The sequence below is a fragment of the Panthera leo genome, chromosome C1 (assembly GCF_018350215.1).
Source record: "Panthera leo isolate Ple1 chromosome C1, P.leo_Ple1_pat1.1, whole genome shotgun sequence".
Lineage (NCBI taxonomy): Eukaryota > Metazoa > Chordata > Mammalia > Carnivora > Felidae > Panthera > Panthera leo.
This window is the reverse complement of record NC_056686.1, coordinates 20586590-20608276: the sequence shown is the minus strand read 5'-3', so window position 1 is coordinate 20608276 and position 21687 is coordinate 20586590. Positions and strand designations below refer to the sequence as shown.

Sequence of the window (21687 nt, the reverse complement as noted above, 5' to 3'; positions counted from 1 at the left end):
CTGAGGAGGAAGATGGCCCAAGTGGGACTGGAGGGGTGGACAGGGACAAGGCACACAAAGCCTAGGGGGCCATGGCAAAGCATTTGAATTTTGTTATTCTTTGTTATTATGGCATTTTATTTTATTCTTATTACTCCAAGCAAACTGGGAGGGAGGACCCAGGAGAATTTTAAGCAAGGAACTTATGTGGTCCAATTGGTATTAAAAAAATTTTTTTTAATGTTTATTTATTTTTGGAGTGAGAGAGAGACAGAGTTTGTGGGGTGGGGGGGGAGGGCAGAGAGAGAGGGAGACACGGAATCCAAAGCAGGCTCCAGTCTCTGCCAGGCTCTGAGCTGTCAGCACAGAGCCCTATGAGGGGCTTGAACTCACGGACCGTGAGATCATGACATGAACTGAAGATGGACGACCAACTGACTGAGCCACCCAGGTGCCCCTCCAATTTGTATTTTAAAACATAAACAGGGGACCTGGCTGGCTCAGTCAGTAGAGCACAGGACTCTTGATCTCAGGGTTGTGAGTTCGCGCCCCATGTTGGGTGTAGGGATTACTTAAATAAATAGACATTTATATTTAATTTTTTTAATATTTATTTTTGAGACAATGTGAGAGACAGAGTGCAAGCAGCAGAGGGGCAGACAGAGGGAGACACAGAATCTGAAGTGGGCTCCAGGCTCTGAGCGGTCAGCCCAGAGCCTGATGCGGCGCTCAAACTCACGAACCGTGAGATCATCACCTGAGCCGAAGTCGGACGCTTCACCGACTGAGCCACTCAGGCGCCCCTAAATAAATAGACATTTAAAACACATAAAAGCATAAGCAGTTTTGCTCTTCTATTCATTTGCTTATTCAGTCATTGATTCCTGAATTTTTCATTCATTCTTTAATTCCTACCTTCACTTATTTATTTTTCTATCGGGCTTTCATTTGTTCACCTGTTAATTCCTTTGTTCCTTGATGGATTCATGCAATCCTGTGCCCGGACAACATGTTACCCTGTGCCAGAACTACTCTAGGTGCTGGGAGCATTGATAAGAGTCAGACTCTTGCCCTTGAGGAAAACCCAGGAACCAGTGGTCATCAAGTAGCAGGTGCTGCCAATGGGGGTGGCAGTCAGAGAAGGCCTCCTGAGGAGCCAGAACTGGACGGATGACAGAGGGAGCCTGATAGATTGGGAATCCCTTAGGGACAGGGACCAGTCTCATTAATCTCTGCATTCCCTAAGCCTGGTACCTGACAGGCAGTAACTAATATTTGTTTGTTTGTTTGTTAAGCGAATATGTGGACCAGTAGCCAGTTAGGTAGCGTTTGCTGTTGGCTGTGAAGCTGCCCAGCCAACGTGAGACCACCGTTCCCAAGTCCCTGTGTCTCTGCCTCCTCCTGTTTCTTCCTTCCCATCGCTGCTTTCCCTTTGCTAAGAGAAAAGCGTTCTTACCTACATCCCACAATCACAATGGGACGTACCTGAGCGTGTGTGCACAAGCACACTCTCACACACATACACCCACGTCATTCACACACATCCCCGCTCGTACATAGAAACACATGTGCCTGCAAAACGTGTCCCAGTTGTTGATTCCAACATTGCAGTCATGGATTTCATTGCCTATAATCACTCACCCAAGCGCGCGCGCGCGCACACACACACACACACACACACACACACACACCTGGGCTCACACACCCTCCCTGCCTTCCCACCATATCCTGAACACACCTACTTCACCAAATGGCCCTCCCACACACACCTCCTCCCCAGAGGAGGAGGGGTTTTCCTGGTCCTTGGTTTAAGGCTGAAGAAGTTAACAGTGGAGGGAGGGAGGATTGAACCTCTCCCCTGCCCCCCCCCCTCCGTGTGTGTGTGTGTGTGTGTGTGTGTGTGTGTGTGTGTGTGTGTGTGTGTAGGGGTCAGGGATCCCTCCTAGTCAGAAAGGCTGGAACTGAGGGTGACACTCAAGTTTCTCTAAATCTTGGGTGTTTGGGGGAAGCTGACACTCTTCCCTCCCTCGGTGTGGCCTGAGGGCTGATTCCTCTGAAAAGCAGTTTCCCAGAAGGGTCCCCACCCTCCCCACCGCCCTACATCCCTGTGCCCCCACGTCTCCGGCTCCTGAGATAGGCAAGTCAAGGCGATTGGATCCGCAGTGGCTCCGGTGACAGCAATCTGAAGTCAGCGGGCTGTGGAGAGCTTGAGTAAAGCCTGCCCGCATTTGGTCCTCAGTTTTCCCAGCTGCAAAAGGGGGTGGGGGGGGGGTGGGCTTCAGTGATAGAGAACAGCTGCTTCTTCACCTGAACTCCAATCAGTCTAAAAGAGCAGGTGCTTCTGGGGGGGGTGGTGAGGAACCTGCCCCTTTGGAGGGACCCCTCGGGGAGGCTGTGCTAAGGGGTCCGGGTCTGGGGGAGGAGCTGGGGAGCAGGGCGAGGGCTGGGAGAGCCGAACCCCGGTAACCCGGGGGAGGCGGGAAGTGGGAGCAGGCGGGCCCGGGATTTGAGGGCCCCTCCCCCCCGGGCAGCCGGCTCGGGGCTGGGGCGGGCCTGTGAGTTCTCCCCGCCGCCGCCGCCGCCGCAGGGCTGCAATAAGAGAAGTCCGAGGCGGCTTCCTCCTCCGGGCCCAGAGCGGGCGGCGGTCTGAGGCCGGCAGCTCCCCAGCTCCCCGCCCCCGCCCCCCCACGGCGTCGGCACTCGCGGCTGCTGGGAGCCCGGCTGGCTCTCCCGGGGTCTGTCCGAGGCGGCCTCCCCTGGGACCAGGTAGGCGGCCGTCAGGTGGGGCCGGACGGGCAGCGCGGCGCCCCGCCTCCGACCCGCCCGCGCCCTGGACGGAGGGCTGCGGGAGGCAGGCTGAACTTGAGCAGAGCTGAGCGAGCCGAGGGCCAAAGGGACCTCACCCCCTCCCAGCCCCCCGGAGAAGGACTTGAGGAGGAAAACTGAGGAGACCTGGAGAAAGAGACTGATAAAATCTGGAGAGGGGGGGGGGGCTGAAGGAATATTGGGGAAAGCAGACCGAAGGGACCCTCCCCCCCCCCCCCCCCCAAATGGTAGGGAAAACGGAGGGAACCTGTAGAGTGAAAGTAATAGAATTTGGAAAGGGGGCTGAGTCAGGGCAGAGGGAGGGACTAAGGGGACTCTCCCAACAGGGGCTGGGGGATAAACTGAGGGGACCTTGAAAGTGAGGAACTGGGAAGCTGGAGGGTCTGGAAGAGGGGAACTGGGGGTGGGGGAGGGTGCTGGGAGGACCAGGTGAGAGAGTTTGCTGGAGGAGGTCAAGGAGAACCGTTTCTGGAGAATGCACAATGTGGGGCACAATTCTGGGGGTCCAGGAAGTCCCCCTATCCCAAATCAGCAGAAGTCGAGGGTGAGGCCTGCAGCCCAGAGGGCGGGGAGGCAGCCGAAATCGCAGCCCCCTAAACTTTCCCGCCCCTGGCACTGGTGGGAGGGTCCCGGACGACTAGGGGACTCCTCCGAGGCGCTAGAGGCGTGGGTCCCGGCTTCCTGGGGAAGTCCCCGCCCTCAGCAGGGATGGGCCCCTCTGGGTGCCCCCTGCTCACCCCCCCCACCCCCCCCAGTGGCGGTCTCGGTCCGCGTTCCCCTCGGGATCCGGGAATTGCTGGCAGCCCCGACGGAAATCCTGCTTTTGACCGCGATTGCCCGGAGGGTCTGTCTCCGTAGCAACCAGAGGGTGGAGAGGGAGAGACCAGCGCTTGGCTGCTGTTGGGCGCCTTGCCCACGCAGTCCCCTTTGGTACCCCCTCCGCCCCCATTTTGGGTCCTCAGTCAGGGGCAGGCTTCTGGACAGAGGAGTAAGGCAATGATGCATTCTGGGGTGAGGATCTGCAGTCGGGGGGAACTGAGCCAGACTGGGCTCTTGATGGCTGTCTGACTTTGGGCCGGTTACAGGGCTTCACTGGGCCTCGTTTTCCTCATTTGAATTATGGGGGGCGGGGAATTACCTCTGCCCCCACTCAGCCCCCATCCCCCCATCCATCCCAAATCCCCAGAATCAGGTGCAGAAAGCAGTTTTTGCACAGTGTCCTTAGAGGGGTTATGAATTATTACTGACCTAGGGGAATGCTTTCCTTCACCTTCTCAAAAGCATGGAGGGGGTACAGAAAGCCTGACAGGGTCTCCGGGAGCAGCACACAAGTGACATCTAGTAAATAAATGTTTATGGATCTGTTGAAGCCCCATACTGGGAAAGTCAGCAGGTTTGAGGTTCGGTCCCCCAACCCCTCTGAGGCCACACCCAGTGACCCCTGAGCCTTTAGGCATCCTTCCATCTGTGGGACCGTGGAAAAGCAGGGCTTTCCGTTCTCACTTTACAGACAGGAAGATGGAGCTTCAGCAGTGAAGGACTGACAGGGCCAGCAGTAGGGATTTGAATCCAGGGCCTCTTGTCCCTGACGTGGTGAAGGAAGTAGCCAGAGCTGAGGCCTCGGTTCCCCCCCTCACTCCTACTAAATCCCCTGCAGCCCTGTGGAGAGGGGAGTGGGTGACTGGGGAATGGGGGAAGATGGTGCGGTGTTCCTGGGCTGCATGGCTGGTTCCTGCTCCCCAGTGGGCCTGAAGCTGTGAGCGAGGTGTCAGGATGTTTGTGAGTATGGTTTGGACTTTGAATGAGCATGAGCCTGTGAGCATATGTGTGGGTGTTAGACTGTTCTCTACAGCCACCTGGGGCTGATGTGGCAAAGGAAGTGGCCAGACCTTGGGAGGCTGGGTAGGGGGGACCCCAGAGCTGGGGAAAGAGAAGCCAGGACCCCTTGTGCACCAAGCAGACCAGCAGGCCAGCAGACCCCCTAGTTTAAGGGTGTGGGCTGGTTTAAGGTGCAACCAGGAAGGAGGCTTCCTGTCTGGAAGACTCCTATTCCCTCAGCAACCCCTGAACCACCCATGGCTCCCATCTCCCCAAAACCTTGAATCCCTAAAGACCCTTATTTTAGAAGCTGGTGGGTGACTTTTCAGCAATAGATGAGAAACTACCATTACCCACACACATGGAGAAAATTCAGCTGACACATTTAGGATCATGTGGAGTAAGGGCAGTGTGACAAAGATAGGCCCCCTCCTCCACATCCACCACCCCCCCCCCGCCCCCTCCACCTGGCTCTACCAGGTGGTAGAGTCTGACCAAGGTATGTCTTCTTAGACCCCGGGTGTTCAGAGGTAGGGGGTTGTTAAGGCCTCAAGAAAGGATGGTGTGGGATGGTTAGAGGTTCAATGAGAGCCAAAGGCCTCAGTGAAAAAGATGGGGGTTAGTAAGGACCCTGGAGTTCAGTGAGGGGGGGCAGGGCCCTGGCAGGTGAGAGACAGAAGCCTTCAGGAGGGTCAGGTCTTGGTGAGGGGATGGGGTTCAGTGGGGCCAAGACTTGTGTCCTGCCCCTGGCTGGCCCAGAGCCCCGAAGAGTAGCCGGAACTCTTGCAGGATGGTGGTTTCCGGCTGCTGCCCAAAGTCCCAGTTCCCTCTTTCTGAAATCCCCCCCCCCCCCATTTGACTGAACCAGCCCAGCCCTCCCACCTCACCCTGGGAACTTCTCTTTCTTCTCCACCCTTGCCTGCTCCACCTCCCTGGGCCCTGGAGGGGCTTCCTCATGGGAAAGGAGCGGAAGTGAAAGTTCACTGAGCACCAGCTGTGCGCCTGGTGCTTTCACAGTTGAGCCTCAGAAGCAACCCCACGAGGTAGAGATTTATATTCCTATTTTCTAGGCAAAGAAACTACAGCTCAGAGAGGTGAACCAACTTCCCCAATGTCTCGAGCTAGCTGTCAGGCTGTGTAGAATTCAGCTTAAATCTGTTTCCAGGTCCCACTTGGATACTTGGCAGGGGTTGGGGGTGGGTGTGGAGGGGGGGGAACAGGACATCCTGTGTCTACATCAAAGCCCTGACATGGCTTGGAGAAGTGTGGACCTCAAGAGAGGGTGGGTGGGCCCGGGGCTCCTATGTCCCGGAGTAGGGCTAGGCTGGAGGCAGGCTCCCTGCTGCGTGGCCAGCTGCCATATGGCAGGGGTGGTATGTTCAGTTGGCCAGGGGCTAGAAATATGACGTATACGAGTCAGGGACAGCGTGACCTCCTGCACAGGCTCTGAAGAATGCAGCCACGGTGTGAACTCAACTCTGGACCTGAATTAATGGTCCTGGCTTTGAATCCCCTGTGTGGCTGTTTGACCTTGAGCGAGTCACTTCCCCCCCCTACACGCTAGAGGGGGATGAACTGATAAATGGTCTCTGGGGGGCCTTCTAGCTTTGCTGCTTGTGGTTTTCAGCCTCACTTGACCACTGCACATTGGTCAAGGGCCACATCTCTTCAAGCCTTCCGAATAACTGCACGGATGCAAATGCTGAGGCTCAGAGGGGCTTATATCATTCATCCAAGGTCCCAGAGCTACTAACATAAAGAACAGGGACGCCTGGCTTGCTCAGTCGATACAGCATGTGACTCTTGATCTGGGGGTTGTGGGTTCAAGCACCATGTTGGGCATAGAGCTTACATTGAAAAAAAAAAAAAGCAAAAGAACAGAGTCGGGTAAGGTCACACAGAGGGAAGTGTTGAAGGCAGGAACACCTTGGTCTAGGAATAGACCTCAGCTCTGGTACCCACAACCTGATTTTGACACAGATGTGGCTATAGACACTGACTCCTGTCGACCAGCTGTTTAAGGGGCATACTCATAAACCGACCCGAGTTCCTGGGGTGGCCAGAATGCTTGTGGCCCCTCTCTGAGCTGCTGGCTCCCTTTCTGGTGTTAGCAGGCAGCCAGTTCAGCTCTGAGAAGAGAAGAGCCTGGGTTCAGATTCTACGGCTGTGAAAATGACGACCGTCCGAGAGAACCTGGGCTTCGCCTCTCAGGGCTGTAGCGAGGATTTAGAACGTGTAGCACAGGGCCCAGCACCTTGTAGGTGCTCATTAAGGGACACACATTATTGCTTCTACCGGGGCTACGAAATAGAACGGTGCCTACGGTGGAATTAGAGCCAAACTGATTGGGGTTGCATTTTAGTCTCCCTCTACTTACTGTGTAATCTTGAGGAAGTTACTAAACATCTCTGTGACTCAGTTTGCTTATCTGTAAAATGGGGGTAGTAATAAAACCTACTTCCTCAGGTAACCAAATGAGATCATGCATGGGAATTGCTTGGCACAATGCCAGGTGCTGAGTAAGTGTTTAATCAATTGGACATTTTAAAGCATAATCGTTATTAGCCAGACTTTGAGGAAGTCAAATACCCTTGGCTTTGCACCAGTTAGGATCTGTGGGAGAGTCCTAGGGGCTGTCCATATGCAGATACCCAAGCACAGAGGACCCAACCTGCTTCCTCTGCCTCTTTCCCTCTGCCTTGGAATCTTTCGTTCTCAGTCTTTCTCTTCATTCCTACCTTTCGCTTTTTCTGTCTCTGGCTCTCTGTTTTCTTTCTATTTCTCATTTCTATCTCTCTTTGTCTCTTCCTTTTTCTTTCTTTCTGTCAGCCGGCTGCTGGAGCCAGCTAGGATTGGCTCTGGGGAGCTGACTGTGTGAGTCTCTTCCCAGCCCAGTGTTCGGGAAGTCACCTCGGCTACTCGAAATCAGCCATGGTGGGAATATTTATACCATGGAAATCAGCAAATGCTACAAATCAGGACCTTTTTTTTTTTCTTTTCTTTTGAGAGTCAGTGTACCAGCACACTGCACTGTTTCTCTCTGTGCCTGTCTTTCTCCTTGTCTCTCTGTATCTCTCAGTCTCTGCCTTCTCTTTCTTGGTTTCCCCCATTTCTTTCTTTCCTCTGACAAAGCTTCCTGAGTGAGGGCACATCCAGTGTGGCCCCCTCAATGCCTTGGGCCATGCAGATGCCAAACCCTTGCCCCGCCCCCTCACCTCACTTCCCCCAAACCCCTTGGCAAACTGGTGCCCAGAGAGCCATGCCTGGCCCTGGGCTTCAGTCCCCATCGGGGAGTTCCAAGTCCTGAGAGCTGTTCCCCATTGCCTGTGCCCTTCACTGTCACGTCTTCCTCAGCCCACACAGCCCTCTGCCTCTTTCTAGAGGCTGACGGTTCCTAAACCACCCCTCCCACCCCATTCCAGCCATGCAGAATTTGGGGCTCCCATTAGGCTGATTTAAAAATGTTGTGGTAGGGGGTACCTGGGTGGCTCAGTCGGTGAAGCATCCAACTTCGGCTCAGGTCATGATCTCAATGTTCACGAGCTCGAGCCCCACGTCGGGCTCTGTGCTGACAGCTCAGAGCCTGGAGCCTGCTTCAGATTCTGTGTCTCCCTCTCTCTCTGCCCCTACCCTGCTCACGCTCTGTCTCTCTCTCTCTCTCTGTCTCAAAAATAAATAAACATTAAAAATCTTTTTTAATTTTTCAAAAATGAAATAAAATAAAATAAAAATGTTGCGGTAGGGCGCCTGGCTGCCTCAGTCAGTGGAGCATGTGACTCTTGATTACGGGGCTGTAAGTTCGAGCCCCCCATTGGGTGTAGAGCCTCCTTAAAAAAAAAAAAAGAATTAAACAAAATAAAAATAAAAATGTTGTGGTAATATTTATCTGGGCATTGTCGGAAGTGGCAACCTTGTATCTATGTGGGGACCCAAGAGGTTGTGCGAATTTGTGTCTCTTACAGAGAGGCGCTCTGTGTGGGTCTGTGACCGGGGAGAGGGGTCTGCAGATCTGTGTCCCTCTGGGGGCTCCGTGCATCTGTGCGTGCTTGCACGGTTGGCTGTAATTATCCGTGTCTGCGACCGGGCAACGGAGAGAGGTGGTTCAGATGCTGGAGCCCAATGTCAGGATTCATCCTGTTGTGTGACCGGGGGCCCAAACTTTCTGTGTGTCGGTTGCCTTATCGATATTAGCAGTACCTCGTGGTGGTGTTATGAGAATAAAACGTGGGGATATACGTAAAGTGTTTAACGCGGTGGCTGGCGCGTAGTGAGGGCTGTAAACTCTGGGTACGCCGTTCTTGTGGAGAGGCTGTGTGTATGGCTGTGTGTGTGTGTGTGTGTGCGTAGATGGGTGAGGGCCGGAGGTGTGTGTACGTGGGGAGGTGGGTATCCTTGAAGAGGTATGTGTGGAGAAGAGCTCAGAGTCTCTGTGAGGTGCTGTGTGTAGGCGAGGTAATGTGCGCGTCCAAGAATGTGTCAGGAGGGCTGTGTGAATCTGGGCGTGGGCCCCGTGTGCCACTTGAGACGTGTGTGTGTCTTCCTGTGAGAAGACCTCCATTCTCACCCTGCAACCCTTGTTTTCATCTTGTCCCCATCTGTCCCCTCGGTGCCTGAAATCCTTTCCCTCCCTGGGCCCTGGGTGGCCTCACCCTCTCCCTGTATACTCTCCCCGGCCCTGACCAGCCTTCAGTGTCCTGGGGCCTTTCAGACACACTGGTTGCGCCCCAGGGGAGGGGTCCCGAGGTGAAGATCCGCAGCGATGGCTTAGTGAGCACGGGCTATTTTAGGGCTCTTACCACAGCCCGCCTTCGCAGTTCACCAGATGGGTGTCCCTCCCCTACACACACAGGAGAACAGTTACGGTGAAGAGTGAGAGGTGCTGGTAGGTCTAGAGTGGGGGTCGGGGCACTGATGTGACAGAGCCGTCGGCTAGGCAGCTGGATCTGGTGGAGCCAGGAAGCCTTCCTGGAAGAGGTGAGTATGCTCAGTAGGAGGGGCAGGATCCAGAGCGAAGAGGAGGAGGCTATCCGTAAGGGAACTGGACTTAGGGGTCAAGAAAGGCAAGACGAGGGCACCCGTCACAAAGGTCCTCAGCCCCTCTGGGAGAAATCAGGGTTCACTGGGTTGGCCCCACCCTACAACTCACCATTCCTCTCACATCTTAGGAAACCGAGCCCTCTCCCCAGCAGTTCCTCTCTAAGTGTTGCAATGGCAGAGTTTCTGGCGGGGCGTGGGGAGCCCTTGCTCAATGACCTGCCTGCCCTGTTGCTCAGAGGACATAGCTACCGGGAAAGCCTTGGCTTCTTTAGGGGCTCCCCAAGGAATCCTGGTGGCCCTGGCTTCTGACCTGGGCCTTTTTTGACGTGGGGGTAGGAACCAGCTCTGGAGGTAGGTGTCCCCCTTCAGTCTGCCACCAGACGTAACCCTGGGGCTGCTGGGGGTTTACGGAGCCCGGGGTGGGCGCGGGGGCATCGTGCAGAGGAAGGGCCAGGGACTGGGGGCCTATGAGTGAGAGAGCACCGCTCGGTAGAAATCCAATGAGAGGGGCCAGTCTAACGCAAAAATATGAGCATCTGACTCCGAGTCTGTCAACCCGAGAGGCAGCCTGTGTGCCTTTGCGCGTGTGCGCGCGCGTGTGTGTGTCCACGCGCGAGAGCTTGGGCTCGTGTGAGAGTTGGTTCGTGTGAGTGTGTTGGTGTCGGCGGGCACGCCCATGCAAGTGTGTGTGGTGGGTGTTGGTGTGTGACTCTGTGCCGGGGCGTGTTACTGTCCGTGTTGGTGAGCCAGTGTGTCAGGTGGATGTGAGTGTGAGAGAGTTGGTGTGGGTGATGTGTCCTGCGTGAGGGTGGATGTGTCAGCTTGCCAGGGGCGGCAGGAAGGAAAATGAAGGCAGAAGTCATGCCGGGACAGAGCCCAGGCCTGGCTTCCCGAAGAGGGCAAATCTGGCAGCTGGCTCACAGGAACCTTGGCCGAGCCTCCGTCTTCCACGTCCTTCTCTCTCGCCCTCAGGTCTCTGGCCCCTCCCGAGGACCATGCCGCAGCCCCACTGACCCAGGAGTAGGGGCCTGAGGGGTGAGTGGGGAGAGCGGGGACTGAGGGCTTTCAGGGTCAGGAAGAGGGGTGGGGTGGCCTTCCCGAGCCCCACAACCCATCACAGCCCCCTCCTCCTACATGGGCCCTGTTGCTAGGTAACAGATGGGGGAACCATAAAGAGGCAGCCTGAGAGGCCAGAGGCTGGACCCACAACAGGAAATGGCCTTGATCCCCCTCCGCAGGGAATCTCCAGGTGCAGACACACAGAGCCCTCACACACGCTCACGCGCCAATACGCCTCGATACATAGACATGCACATACGCAGAGGGAGACACACATATACACCCAGAGACATCCAGACGTACTTACACACACACACGGACACCCACACACACAGACAGGCATATATGCTCCCGCACAGGGCTCTACACCTGGTCATGACGCACAGACACGGAGGCACCTACTCACACAGACCACCTGCATGCACGGAGAGATACACACACACGCACACGCACACACTTGCACAGAAGCACGTACATACGTGTGCAACTGATGAGACATGAACACCCCCGGAGCCATCACGTGCGCAGACACGCACCCACACTCATACCCGCACAGACACACAAACACTCACAAGAGGCTGCACAAACACATACAGACACACACCCACAAATGTGTGTAGTCACAAATACTTAGAGACGCACAAAAGACGCACATGCACCAGCACTCTGAAGAGTGTCACAAAACCACAACACGTTGATGGAACAGGAGGCAAAAATATATGAATCAACCCAGCAGCGTCCCAAAGCAGCGCACTGAGGGTGTACATTCTCTCTCCGAACAAAGCAGCGGGGAGATAGACCCAAAGGTAGCCCTGCCCCACCTTCACCCCTCACTAGGGGGGGACCCGGAGAGGGGAAACTGCATGCCTGCGTGAGTGTGCGTGTGCACGGGTGCACGCGTGTGTGCATAGGGCAGCACGTCCGGCAGGGGCCCCAGAGTGAGGCATGCCCCATTCTGTAGCAGGGCACCTGGAATGGGCTGTGTGTTCTGCAAGAAGTTGGAGCCGGGGACCAAGGAGGATGTTGGCCTGCAAGGGGACTTCAGGGGCAGTGGGGCTGTGGACCACTATGGCCCTGACCCTACTCAGGCCCGGCCTGTGTCCTCCTTTGTCCATATCCCCAACTACAACAACTTCCCCACTCAGTCCACCAGCACCCCCTTCCTCGATGGGGGCGTCATCAGGGGCATCTCAGGTGAGTCCGGTGGGTGGGAGGCAGGCACTGCCTGGATCCTGGGAAAACCTGGGGGAAAGGGAGACGTCTTTAGGAACCTCCAGTGTGACGTGGGAAACACGGCCTGGCTTTCAGAGCACAGTCTGAGAGGGAGAGTGTACAGGCCTACCTTCAGAAACCCAGTTTCGAGGGTAGACATAGCTCTGTTCCCATCTGAGAGAGGGACCCTGATGACGGACCCAAGTGGGAAGTCTTGGCGGAGAAGAGGAGTGGGTGACTTGGGAACTCCCCAGGGCGAGTGGGATGGGCTTGAGGGCTTGTGTCCTGAATCCACGTGGAGCCAAGCTGTGAGGCCCAAATCAGAAATCCACTGGACTCCAAAGGCCTTTGGGAACCAGTCACTGCAGCAGTGGGGAGGCATAGAGCCTGTGTGAGGAGCAGGATTCTGGGGGTGCAGTCACCTTGGAGTCCCCTGTCCCATGCCCTACCCTGCTGAGTAGCCCTGACTCTGCAGGGGCTGGGGTGACCCTGTTCACCGCTCTGTATGACTATGAGGCCCGGACAGAGGATGACCTCACCTTCACCAAGGGTGAGAAGTTCCACATCCTGAATAACACGTAAGTAACCAGGTCCCCCAGCTCAGGACATGGCCTGGGCTGGGAACACGACCCAGATAAGAATCCTACCTGGTCCCTCAGAAAGCTCCAGCCTAGTTGGGGACACAGATACGTGACAATAACAACTCTGAGTAATTGCTGCCATGTAGGGGGAGCATGGGAACATAGGGGCACAGAAAGAACACTATATGCGGTCTCCGGGATAGTAGTGATCAGGGCAGGCTTCCTGGAGGAGGTGATTGCTAAGGTGAGACTAGAAAAAACGAATAGATGTTGAGGGAAGAGGTGAGAAAAGAGGAAGAGAGAGTGAGAGAGAATGAGAATCAGTGATGACTTCTGGAAACCACCCGGTGGTTCAGTCTAGGTGGATTATAAAGTACGAGGTGTAGAATGGAAAGAGCAGAAGCTAGAGAAGTGGGTGGAAACAGATTCTGCAGTGCTTTTTAAGCCATGTTGAAGAATCTGGATTTTATCCAGAAGGAAATATGCAGTCATTGGGGGTGGCTGAGGATTTTTCAGTGGGTAAGTGACCGAATTAGCTGTCCACTGCCTACCCAAACCCCAGCCCAGCTGAGGAGCCAGAGGAGAATGCCAGGAGTCCTACGTGTCCCCAGACATGTTGCTTCTGTAGGAAGAAGTCTCTGGGGCAGCTGCAGTGGCTGAGGGCAGAGCAGACAAAAACCCTGGGGTGTGTGTGTGTCCACAGTGAGGGGCTGGCAGGGCTAGTCTCCACCTGCCCTTTTGCACGGCCCTGCCTGGCCCCAGGGCTCTCCAGGGGGCCGGGTTGCCACTGACAGCCTGTGTCCTGTGCCTGCAGTGAGGGTGACTGGTGGGAAGCTCGGTCTCTCAGCTCTGGACAAACTGGCTACATTCCCAGCAACTACGTGGCCCCTGTGGACTCTATCCAGGCTGAAGAGTGAGTAGTGTGTGGGGGGTGGGGGTGGCTATCCCTATGGACAGGACAGGACCCTGGAGTCCAAGGCCACCTCTGAGTCACAGCCCCACTCTGAGCCTATCTTCTTATTTACAATTCTGTGAGGTCATTTTGTGAATAAGAGAACAGTGATGATAATGACAGTAAACAATATTTACGTAGCACGTACCATGTTCCGGGCCCTCGTCAAAGTGCTTTCTGTCTATTAACAGAGTTAGGAACTAATCTTATCCTGTTTTATGAATGAGGCAACTGAGGCACAGAGAAATCAAATATCCTGCCCAAGTTCACATGGCTAGTAAGTAGGTGGAGTTGGTATTTGAACCCAGATAGTCTGACTGCATTTGCTAAGCATTCTCCATATTGACTTTCCGTGATAACAACAGGACATGCGCTTTAAAAAATTGTAAAACGCTGAACAATTGCAAGGGGACACTACTTAGAATTAATTCTGTTAAGGAGGCAGGGGAGTATCATTCATGGTGTACCATTATAACCCGAGATGTGATGACAGGTGCTTTACCGGCCTTGAGGCATTTAATTCTCACAAGTACACATTTGATATTATTATCGCCCCCATTTTACAGATGAGAAAACTGAGGCTCGTAAAAACTTTTTATCTATGTGCACCTATATATACATATATGGGAAAAGAAAAGATTGGAGAGACCAGGACTTGGTGACTAATTTGACATTGGGTGATGGGGAGTGGGAAGAATCAAGGATGGCCCAAAGTCTTCCTGAGGAACCGAGTGGGTGAGGGTGCCATTTGCTAAAGTGGGGAACATGGGAGCGGGTATAGGTACCTGGGTTCTGGGGGTGGGGGACTCGTTGGGGTGAGATTCGTAGAGAGGAACAGCCAGGTGGAGGACCCTGCCAGGAATTGGATTAGGCTGTGCTTTGTAGGAGAGGGGCCCCGCCCAGGCTAAGCCAGGCTGCTGAATTAGCCCAGAGGAAGGGGTATCTTTTCCTAGTTGGCATTAAGGCTCTTCGTTTGCTGTGGCCCTTGCAGAGGCACAGCTGGGCCGGGGTGGAAATCTGGGGCTCTTCAGGATGGAGGTGACAATTAAAGCTGCATAGGAGGGTGAAGGAAGAGACGGAGAGTGGGAAAGAGGTTGGCCCTGGGACCCAACTTTGGAGAAAGCTGCCTTAAAGGAGAAGTTGCTGTTGGAAAACCAGGCCAAGCCAAGTCAGAACAGCCAAGAGGGTGGAGGAAAGATTGCAGGAAACAAGAAAGGGAGTGTCAGAGGCTGCCACTGGGTTTGGCAATGGGGGTGACCTTGGTGAGGGATCTCTCTGTGTGAAGAGGGGGGCGAAGGCCAGACAGCAGGGCCTGGTAGGGAGTAGGAGGTGAGGAAGCAGAGACCCAAGTGTGAAGTGCTTTATCAAGTGAAGGGGAGGTGAGAGATATAACAGAATGTTGATGGCAAGTTAGGGCTTAGAACAGTTTTGGGGGGAAGGAAGAAACATGGGCATATGTAGAGGTTGGTGGGATGGAGAGGCTTCATGTGGGGGCTGGCTGGTAGGGGAGAGATGTCTCTGAGCAGAGGGGAGTAGATGGGGCCCGGAGCTCGGGGAGCAGTGAGGCCTTCATCTGGGCGAAGTGGTAGGAGTCATGGAGGACAGAACGGGTGATGATGCAGAAGGTAGGAGGTTTGGGGGGTTCATGCTTGTGTCCACACCCTCAAAGCAGTGTCACGAAGCTCTGAGCTCACTCACTACAGTGTCATGGTTAAGAGCAGGGCTGTGGTTAAGAGTGCAGGCTCTTGAGCAGACAGCTTGGGTTCCTATTCTGGCAACACAGCTGAAGAGCGTGTGGCCTTGGGTGAGTTGCTTAACCACTAGGTATCTCAATTTCCTCATCTGTCTAATGGGGGGTGTGTGTGTAACAAAAGTACCTACCTCATAATGTTATAAGAATTAAATGGGGGGGGCCTGGGTGGCTCAGTCAGTTAAGCGTCCAGCTCTTGGTTTCGGCTCAGGTCGTGATCTCACAGTTCATGGGTTCAAGTCCCACGTCAGGCCCTGTGCTGACAGCTGAGAGCCTGGAGCCTGCTTCGGATTCAGTGTCTCCCTCTCTCTCTGCCCCTCCTCTGCTCGCACTCTGTCTCTCTCACTCTCTCTCAAAAATAAACATTTTTTAAAAACTGCAATTTGGGGTGCATCTGGGTGGCTCAGTCGGTTAAGCTTCCAGCTCTTGACTTCATGATCTCAAGGTTCATGGGTTCAAGTCCTATGTCAGGTTCTGCACTGACAGCGCAGAACCTGCTTGGGATTCTGTCTCCTCTCTCTGCCCCTCCCCCACTTGTGTGCTCTGTTTATTTTTTTCTCTCTCAAAATAAATAAAGTTTAAAATTTTCTTTTAAATTATTTATTTTTGACACAGAGAGACGGGGAGAGAGAGAGGAGGGGGAAGGGGGGCGCGGACAGAAGATCCAAAGCAGGCTCTAAACTGACAGGAGCAAGCCCAATGTAGGGCTTGAACTCATGAACTGTGAGATCATGACTTGAGCTGAAGTCAGACACTCAACTGACTGAGCCACCCAGGTGCCCCCGCCAATTTTTTTTTTTTTTTTTTAAGCTATCATTTGGTCCCAGGAAGAATATCCAAGAGAGAGCAGGAATGCTTGGGCCTGAGGTTGAAGTTGAGACTTAGAAGAACATCCAAATTTAAAATTTTTTATTTTTTTTTTTACATTTTTATTTATTTTTGATAGGCAGAGAGAGACAGAGCACAAGTGGGGGAGGGGCAGAGAGAGAGGGAGACAGAATCGGAAGCAGGCTCCAGGCTCCGAGCTGTCAGCACAGAGCCCGACGCGGGGCTCGAACTCACAAACCATGAGATCATGACCTGAGCCGAAGTCGACGCTTAACCAACTGAGCCACCCAGGTGCCCCAAGAATATCCAAATTTAAGAATGTGGAGGAAAAGCAGCAGTCAGAGCCAGACAGGAACAGTGAGAAAGAGGGGAAGAAAAGCAGGAGTGGCTGTCGTGTGGAAGTCACAGGAGGAAAGGGTTTGGGGGTAGGGAGGAGTGTGGGAAGAAGGATCTGAGAGATTGCCGGGGTAGTGAGAAAAGAACTAGGCTGGGCAGGTAGACTTCATCAGCCAGTCCTATGGGCAGGTCACTTCCTCTCTCTGAGCCTCAAGTTCCTCATCTGCAAAATGAGCCCCTAGAGGATCAGTAGTGAGATGCATTAAGGGACTGGTGGCACCCTGATGAGGTCACGGACGACGGGGGTCCTCGCGATTTTAATTGAAGAGAAACCCAGAGAATGAGGAGAAGCCTAACCTTTATTGGGCACTCCTGTGAGCCAAGAATTCTACATTCCTGTCTCCATGCTCCTCATGACCAGGCTGCAAAGCAGGTGTATGAGCCCCGTTTCATGGGTGAGGAGCTGGAATCTTGGCTCCTGAGGTGGCTTTTCCCCACAGGAGGCCGAGTTGGGGGTTGAACTGGGTGGACCTGCCTCTTTCTGGCCCTTCCCAACAGGTGGTACTTTGGAAAGATCGGGAGGAAGGATGCGGAGAGGCAGCTGCTCTCCCCGGGGAACGCCCGGGGGGCCTTCCTCGTTCGTGAGAGTGAGACTACCAAAGGTAGGGTCCTGGGAAGGGGCAACTGGGAAGCCGGGCTATTATGGTGGGGCTAGGAGAAGTGGCGAGGGGTTTGGGTCAAGGCCCAGGGCCCAGACTGGGACAGGGATGGGAGGGCAGAGATAAGACTGGGACCGGGTTCAAGGGATTTGGCCATCCACATTCCCAGTCCTCAGGCATTTGAGCCTCTCGGGCTCCCAGATCAGGAGTGGGGAGGAGAGCAGGCTTGAAGGTGACCCTTTCCCACAGGTGCCTACTCCCTGTCCATCCGAGATTGGGACGAGGCCAGAGGCGACCATGTGAAGCATTACAAAATCCGCAAGCTGGACACGGGTGGCTATTACATCACCACACGGGCCCAGTTCAACTCCGTGCAGGAGCTGGTGCAGCACTACGTTGGTGAGGCTGGCCCTCAGGGCTGGTGTGTGCTTCGGATCCCTGAACCAACCCGCTGAGAATTAGGCCCAGGGAAGGAAAGGGGCTCCCAAAGCAGTAGTGCCTGGGGCAGAACTGGAACCCCAGTTTCTGGGTTTCCAGCCCAGGATCCTGCTCTGTAGGATTCCAGAGGAAACAGGGGTGAGGCTGTCCACGTCCAAAGGGTGCCCCCTAATGTCCGAGCTGGGTAGGAGGCTGAACAGGCCTGACTTGCAGGATGGGCTGATGGGTTGAGAGGAAGCTGGGAATCAATGCTCAGGTTTCTGCTTTGGTTGATTAGGCCAAAGATGAGGTCCATGGAAGGGGGAAGGCCTCAGGTCCACATCTTTGTCTGGAATCCCTGACTCCATTTCTACCTGTTAGAATCCCACCTTAACCTTGGAGGCCCAGCTGGAGGCCACCTCCTATGGGAAGGACACCCCCACCCCCACCCCATCCCTGCAGGGATCATCTCTCCCTCTTGGTGCCACCTCCTTCCTTGGACAGGAACATGTTCACCTACTCAGTGGGTCAGGTTGTCTTCTGCCCCAGCCTGTGACCTCACCTGTGGCCTAGTTCCTTTCCACTGATCTCAGGGGGGGTTGGGGGGAGCCTGGGATGGGATGAGGAATGTGTGGGGCATCCTGGCCTGCCTGTGACCTTCAACACCCCCCACCCCACTCCTCAGAGGTGAACGATGGGCTATGCCACCTGCTCACAGCGGCCTGCACCACCATGAAGCCGCAGACAATGGGCCTGGCCAAGGACGCCTGGGAGATCAGCCGCAGCTCCATCACGCTCCAGCGCCGGCTAGGCACCGGCTGCTTCGGAGACGTGTGGCTGGGTACGCAGGTCCCGAGGTCCCGGGGGCTGGGCGAGGGCTTGGGATGTCGGCGAGCCGGTGCTGACGAACCGCGGCCACCTGGCAGGCATGTGGAATGGCAGCACGAAGGTGGCGGTGAAGACGCTGAAACCGGGAACCATGTCCCCGAAGGCCTTCCTGGAGGAGGCGCAGATCATGAAGCTGCTGCGGCACGACAAGCTGGTGCAGCTGTACGCCGTGGTGTCGGAGGAGCCCATCTACATCGTGACAGAGTTCATGTGCCACGGTGAGGGGCAGGGGCGGGAGGCGGAGTCTGGGAGGGCGGGATTTGGGAGGAAGTTCAGATGGGGATCTCTAGGGGAGGGTTCTGAGTGGCGATCTGTGACGCGACGGGACAGGGGACTCGGTGGAGTCAGAGAGCGAGGCCGGGATGGGTGAAACCGCCGTGAGTGCTGGTAGTGGGGCGGGGCCAAGGTAGACTGGCCGGGGCTGAGGCTAGGTCTGGCGGGGTGGAGCCTCGGCCGCGGCAGGGCGGGAGGGGCGGGGAGTGTCAGCTGGTGGGTGGGGCTTGGGCGAGTAAAGACCGAATCTGTGAAGAGGCGGGATCTGGGGCGGAGTCTGAGTGGGACGTGTCTAGGGGTTCGGAGGAGGACGAGAAATGAGCTGTAGGCAGAGTCCGGGTGTCTGTGGGACCTGGGCCTGGGTGAGACCTATGAGGGATTGAGGCACCTGGCAGGATCCTGGGTGGGGACGGATCTAAGTGAGAGGGCTGAGAACGGGGCGGGGCCAAGCGCCGTGAGAAGGGCTCTGGACAGGGGCGGGGCCAAGCGAGAGAAGGCTGGCCTGGAACCCGCGGTAGTCTTGCAGCTGGTTTTCTGAGTTCCTTTCCTCAGGTAGCTTGCTGGAGTTCCTCAAGGACCAGGAGGGCCAGGATTTGACACTGCCCCAGTTGGTGGACATGGCAGCCCAGGTAAAAGGCAGCAGCCTTTATCTCAGACTCCACCCCTATTAATTCTCCACAAATCCTTGTGCCCTCGAGCACCTACCCTATCCCTGGAAGTACAGCCCCATCCGCGGGATCATCTGTGCGACCTGACGCAGAGCACTGCCCATCTCTGAGCCTCAGTGTCCTCATCTGGAAAGTGGGTTTTTCAAATGATCTCTCACACAAGCCACCCACAAATGTTCCCTTCTATCCATACCTTGGCCCCCCTAGGTAGCTGAGGGCATGGCCTACATGGAGCGCATGAACTATATCCACCGCGACCTGAGGGCAGCCAACATCCTTGTTGGGGAACGGCTGGTGTGCAAGATCGCTGACTTCGGGCTGGCCCGTCTCATTGAGGATAATGAGTACAACCCCCGGCAAGGTGGCCTGTCTCTCCTTACCTTCCAAGAACTCCCTATTATACCGAGGGGCTGCCGCAAGGCCCCACATACACAGGGATTCCCCCCGCTCCCAGACTATCCCGGGCACTCCCATCCCGATGTAGTGTAAGAGGCAACTCTTGAGTTCAAATCCCAGCTCCTTTACTTACCAGACGAGTGGCCTTGGGCAAGTCACCTAACCTCTGTGAGCTGTTTTTTCTCATCTATAAAATGAAAACGTCCAGACAACAGGAAGCCAGCAGATATACACCAGGCACTGCCGTAATTCTCAAGTGACAGGCAACAGAGTGGAACGATAGGAACTCTGTAACTAGAATGCCCAGGAACGAATCCTAGCCACTTGTAAGCTATGCGATCTGGGCAGGTTACTTAACTACTCAGTGCCTCCTTTTCCAAATCTGTACAATGTGGATAATAATAGTATCTACGTCACAGGTTTTTTGGTGAGGGTTCAGTGAGTTAATGCATGTAAATCACTTTAAAACAGTGCCTGGCAGGGGGGCCTGGCTAGTTCAGATGGAAGAACATGCGACTGTTAATTTCGGGGTCATGAGTTTGAGCCCCATGTTGGATGTAGAGGTTACTTAAATAAATAAAAACTTTAAAACAAAACAAAACAAAACAAACAAAACAGCGCGGGCATGTAGTAAAGGCCATACACATGTTGGCTGTTAGTATTAAGAGAATTATTACAATGTTTGTGAAGTACCCAATACTATACTAGATACATAGTAAGTGCTGGCTGCATACCAGGTCCTTTCTGTAATGCTCAGAGACCTCTCTATTTAGGGCCCCCAATCCTAAGCACAACATTCTCTCTCTCTCTCTCTTTTTAAAGTTTATTTAAACAATCTCTTCAACCAACGTGGGGCTCAAACTCATGACCCCGAGATCAAAAGTCGCCTGTTCTCCCAACTGAGCCAGCCAGGCACCCCTGCACGCCATTCTCTTAATTCAGCTGTTCCCAGGGACCCCCTCAATGACTTTCCCTTCTCTCCCAATCTCTCCAGGGGCCAAGTTCCCTATCAAGTGGACAGCCCCAGAGGCTGCTCTCTTTGGCAGATTCACCATCAAGTCAGATGTGTGGTCTTTTGGGATCCTGCTCACTGAACTCATCAGCAAGGGCCGAGTTCCCTACCCAGGTTTGCTGGGGTGGGGAGGTGGAAGGGTGGGGGGTCATGGGAAGGGCTTCCTCCCGGTTGCCTCTTCCGGAGGGGCTAGATCCCCTGACTGACAGAGCCCCACCCTGCAGGCATGAATAACCGGGAAGTGTTGGAACAGGTGGAGCATGGGTACCACATGCCATGCCCTCCGGGCTGCCCAGCATCCCTGTACGAGGCCATGGAGCAGACCTGGCGTCTGGACCCAGAGGAGAGGCCTACCTTCGAGTACCTGCAGTCCTTCCTTGAGGACTACTTCACCTCCACAGAACCCCAGTACCAGCCTGGGGATCAGACATAACCTGTTTGAGCATCAGTCACCTTTCTAGGGTACCCACCAATCCCTTCCAACCCCCAGGGCTCCGGTCCCAAAGCCCCAGGCTTAGAACCCTACAGGGTCCTAGCAGGTCAGAGCAACCTGCTTGCTCTGACACCATCGAGGCCAATCCACTCATTTTAAAGGTGGGGTAAATCGAGACTTGGAGATCATCCCTCACTCTGGCCCCAAGCACTGTTTCTCCCCTTCCTACTTAGACCCCTACCTCTCAACTCTCTTCCCACCTCTCCTCTAACAGAAATGCTTAGACTTAGTCTAGTTATTTATAAAACTGTATATCCTTTCCCTCATTTTCCTCCTATCCCTGTTTTTTTACCCTGTCATCCCGCCCTGAATTCACCTCCAACTCAATTCTCTTGTGTCTGTATTTTGCAAAGACAGGGAAAGTCTTTCCTGCTGGGTGGACACCGTAGTCCGGGACCGGGGTCCAAGCCCAGGGTGAGGGAGAGGCTCGCTGAGGGCTCACCACCTCTCTGAATCATGTGTGTGTTTATTGATTTTGTAAATAAGAAAAGTGATAATATGAA

At 54.7% G+C, this 21687-nt stretch overlaps 2 protein-coding genes across 5 annotated transcripts in view; one reads left to right on the top strand and one right to left on the bottom strand.

The window, feature by feature from the left end:
• Positions 1-7910, bottom strand: part of LOC122228641 (serine/threonine-protein phosphatase 1 regulatory subunit 10-like) — a 15716-nt gene extending 7806 nt beyond the window's left edge. The window contains 2 exon segments of the mRNA XM_042953794.1: positions 2533-2931; positions 7839-7910. Of these exon segments, the coding sequence (XP_042809728.1) occupies positions 2533-2931; positions 7839-7910 (471 nt within the window).
• FGR (FGR proto-oncogene, Src family tyrosine kinase) lies at positions 2614-21687 on the top strand. Of its 4 annotated transcripts, none has more exons than XM_042950997.1 (13): positions 2614-2745; positions 10633-10695; positions 11684-11913; positions 12407-12509; positions 13327-13425; positions 16937-17040; positions 17287-17436; positions 18140-18295; positions 18381-18560; positions 19168-19244; positions 19491-19644; positions 20674-20805; positions 20916-21687. In XM_042950997.1, exons 3-13 carry the CDS (start codon positions 11694-11696, stop codon positions 21122-21124), a joined length of 1584 nt encoding a protein of 527 aa, XP_042806931.1. In that variant the 5' UTR covers positions 2614-2745; positions 10633-10695; positions 11684-11693; the 3' UTR covers positions 21125-21687. The 4 variants fall into 4 exon arrangements, with proteins under 4 accessions (XP_042806931.1, XP_042806929.1, XP_042806932.1 ...); XM_042950995.1 differs by having other exon boundaries at positions 11681-11913; XM_042950998.1 differs by lacking the exon at positions 2614-2745 and adding an exon at positions 8464-10011.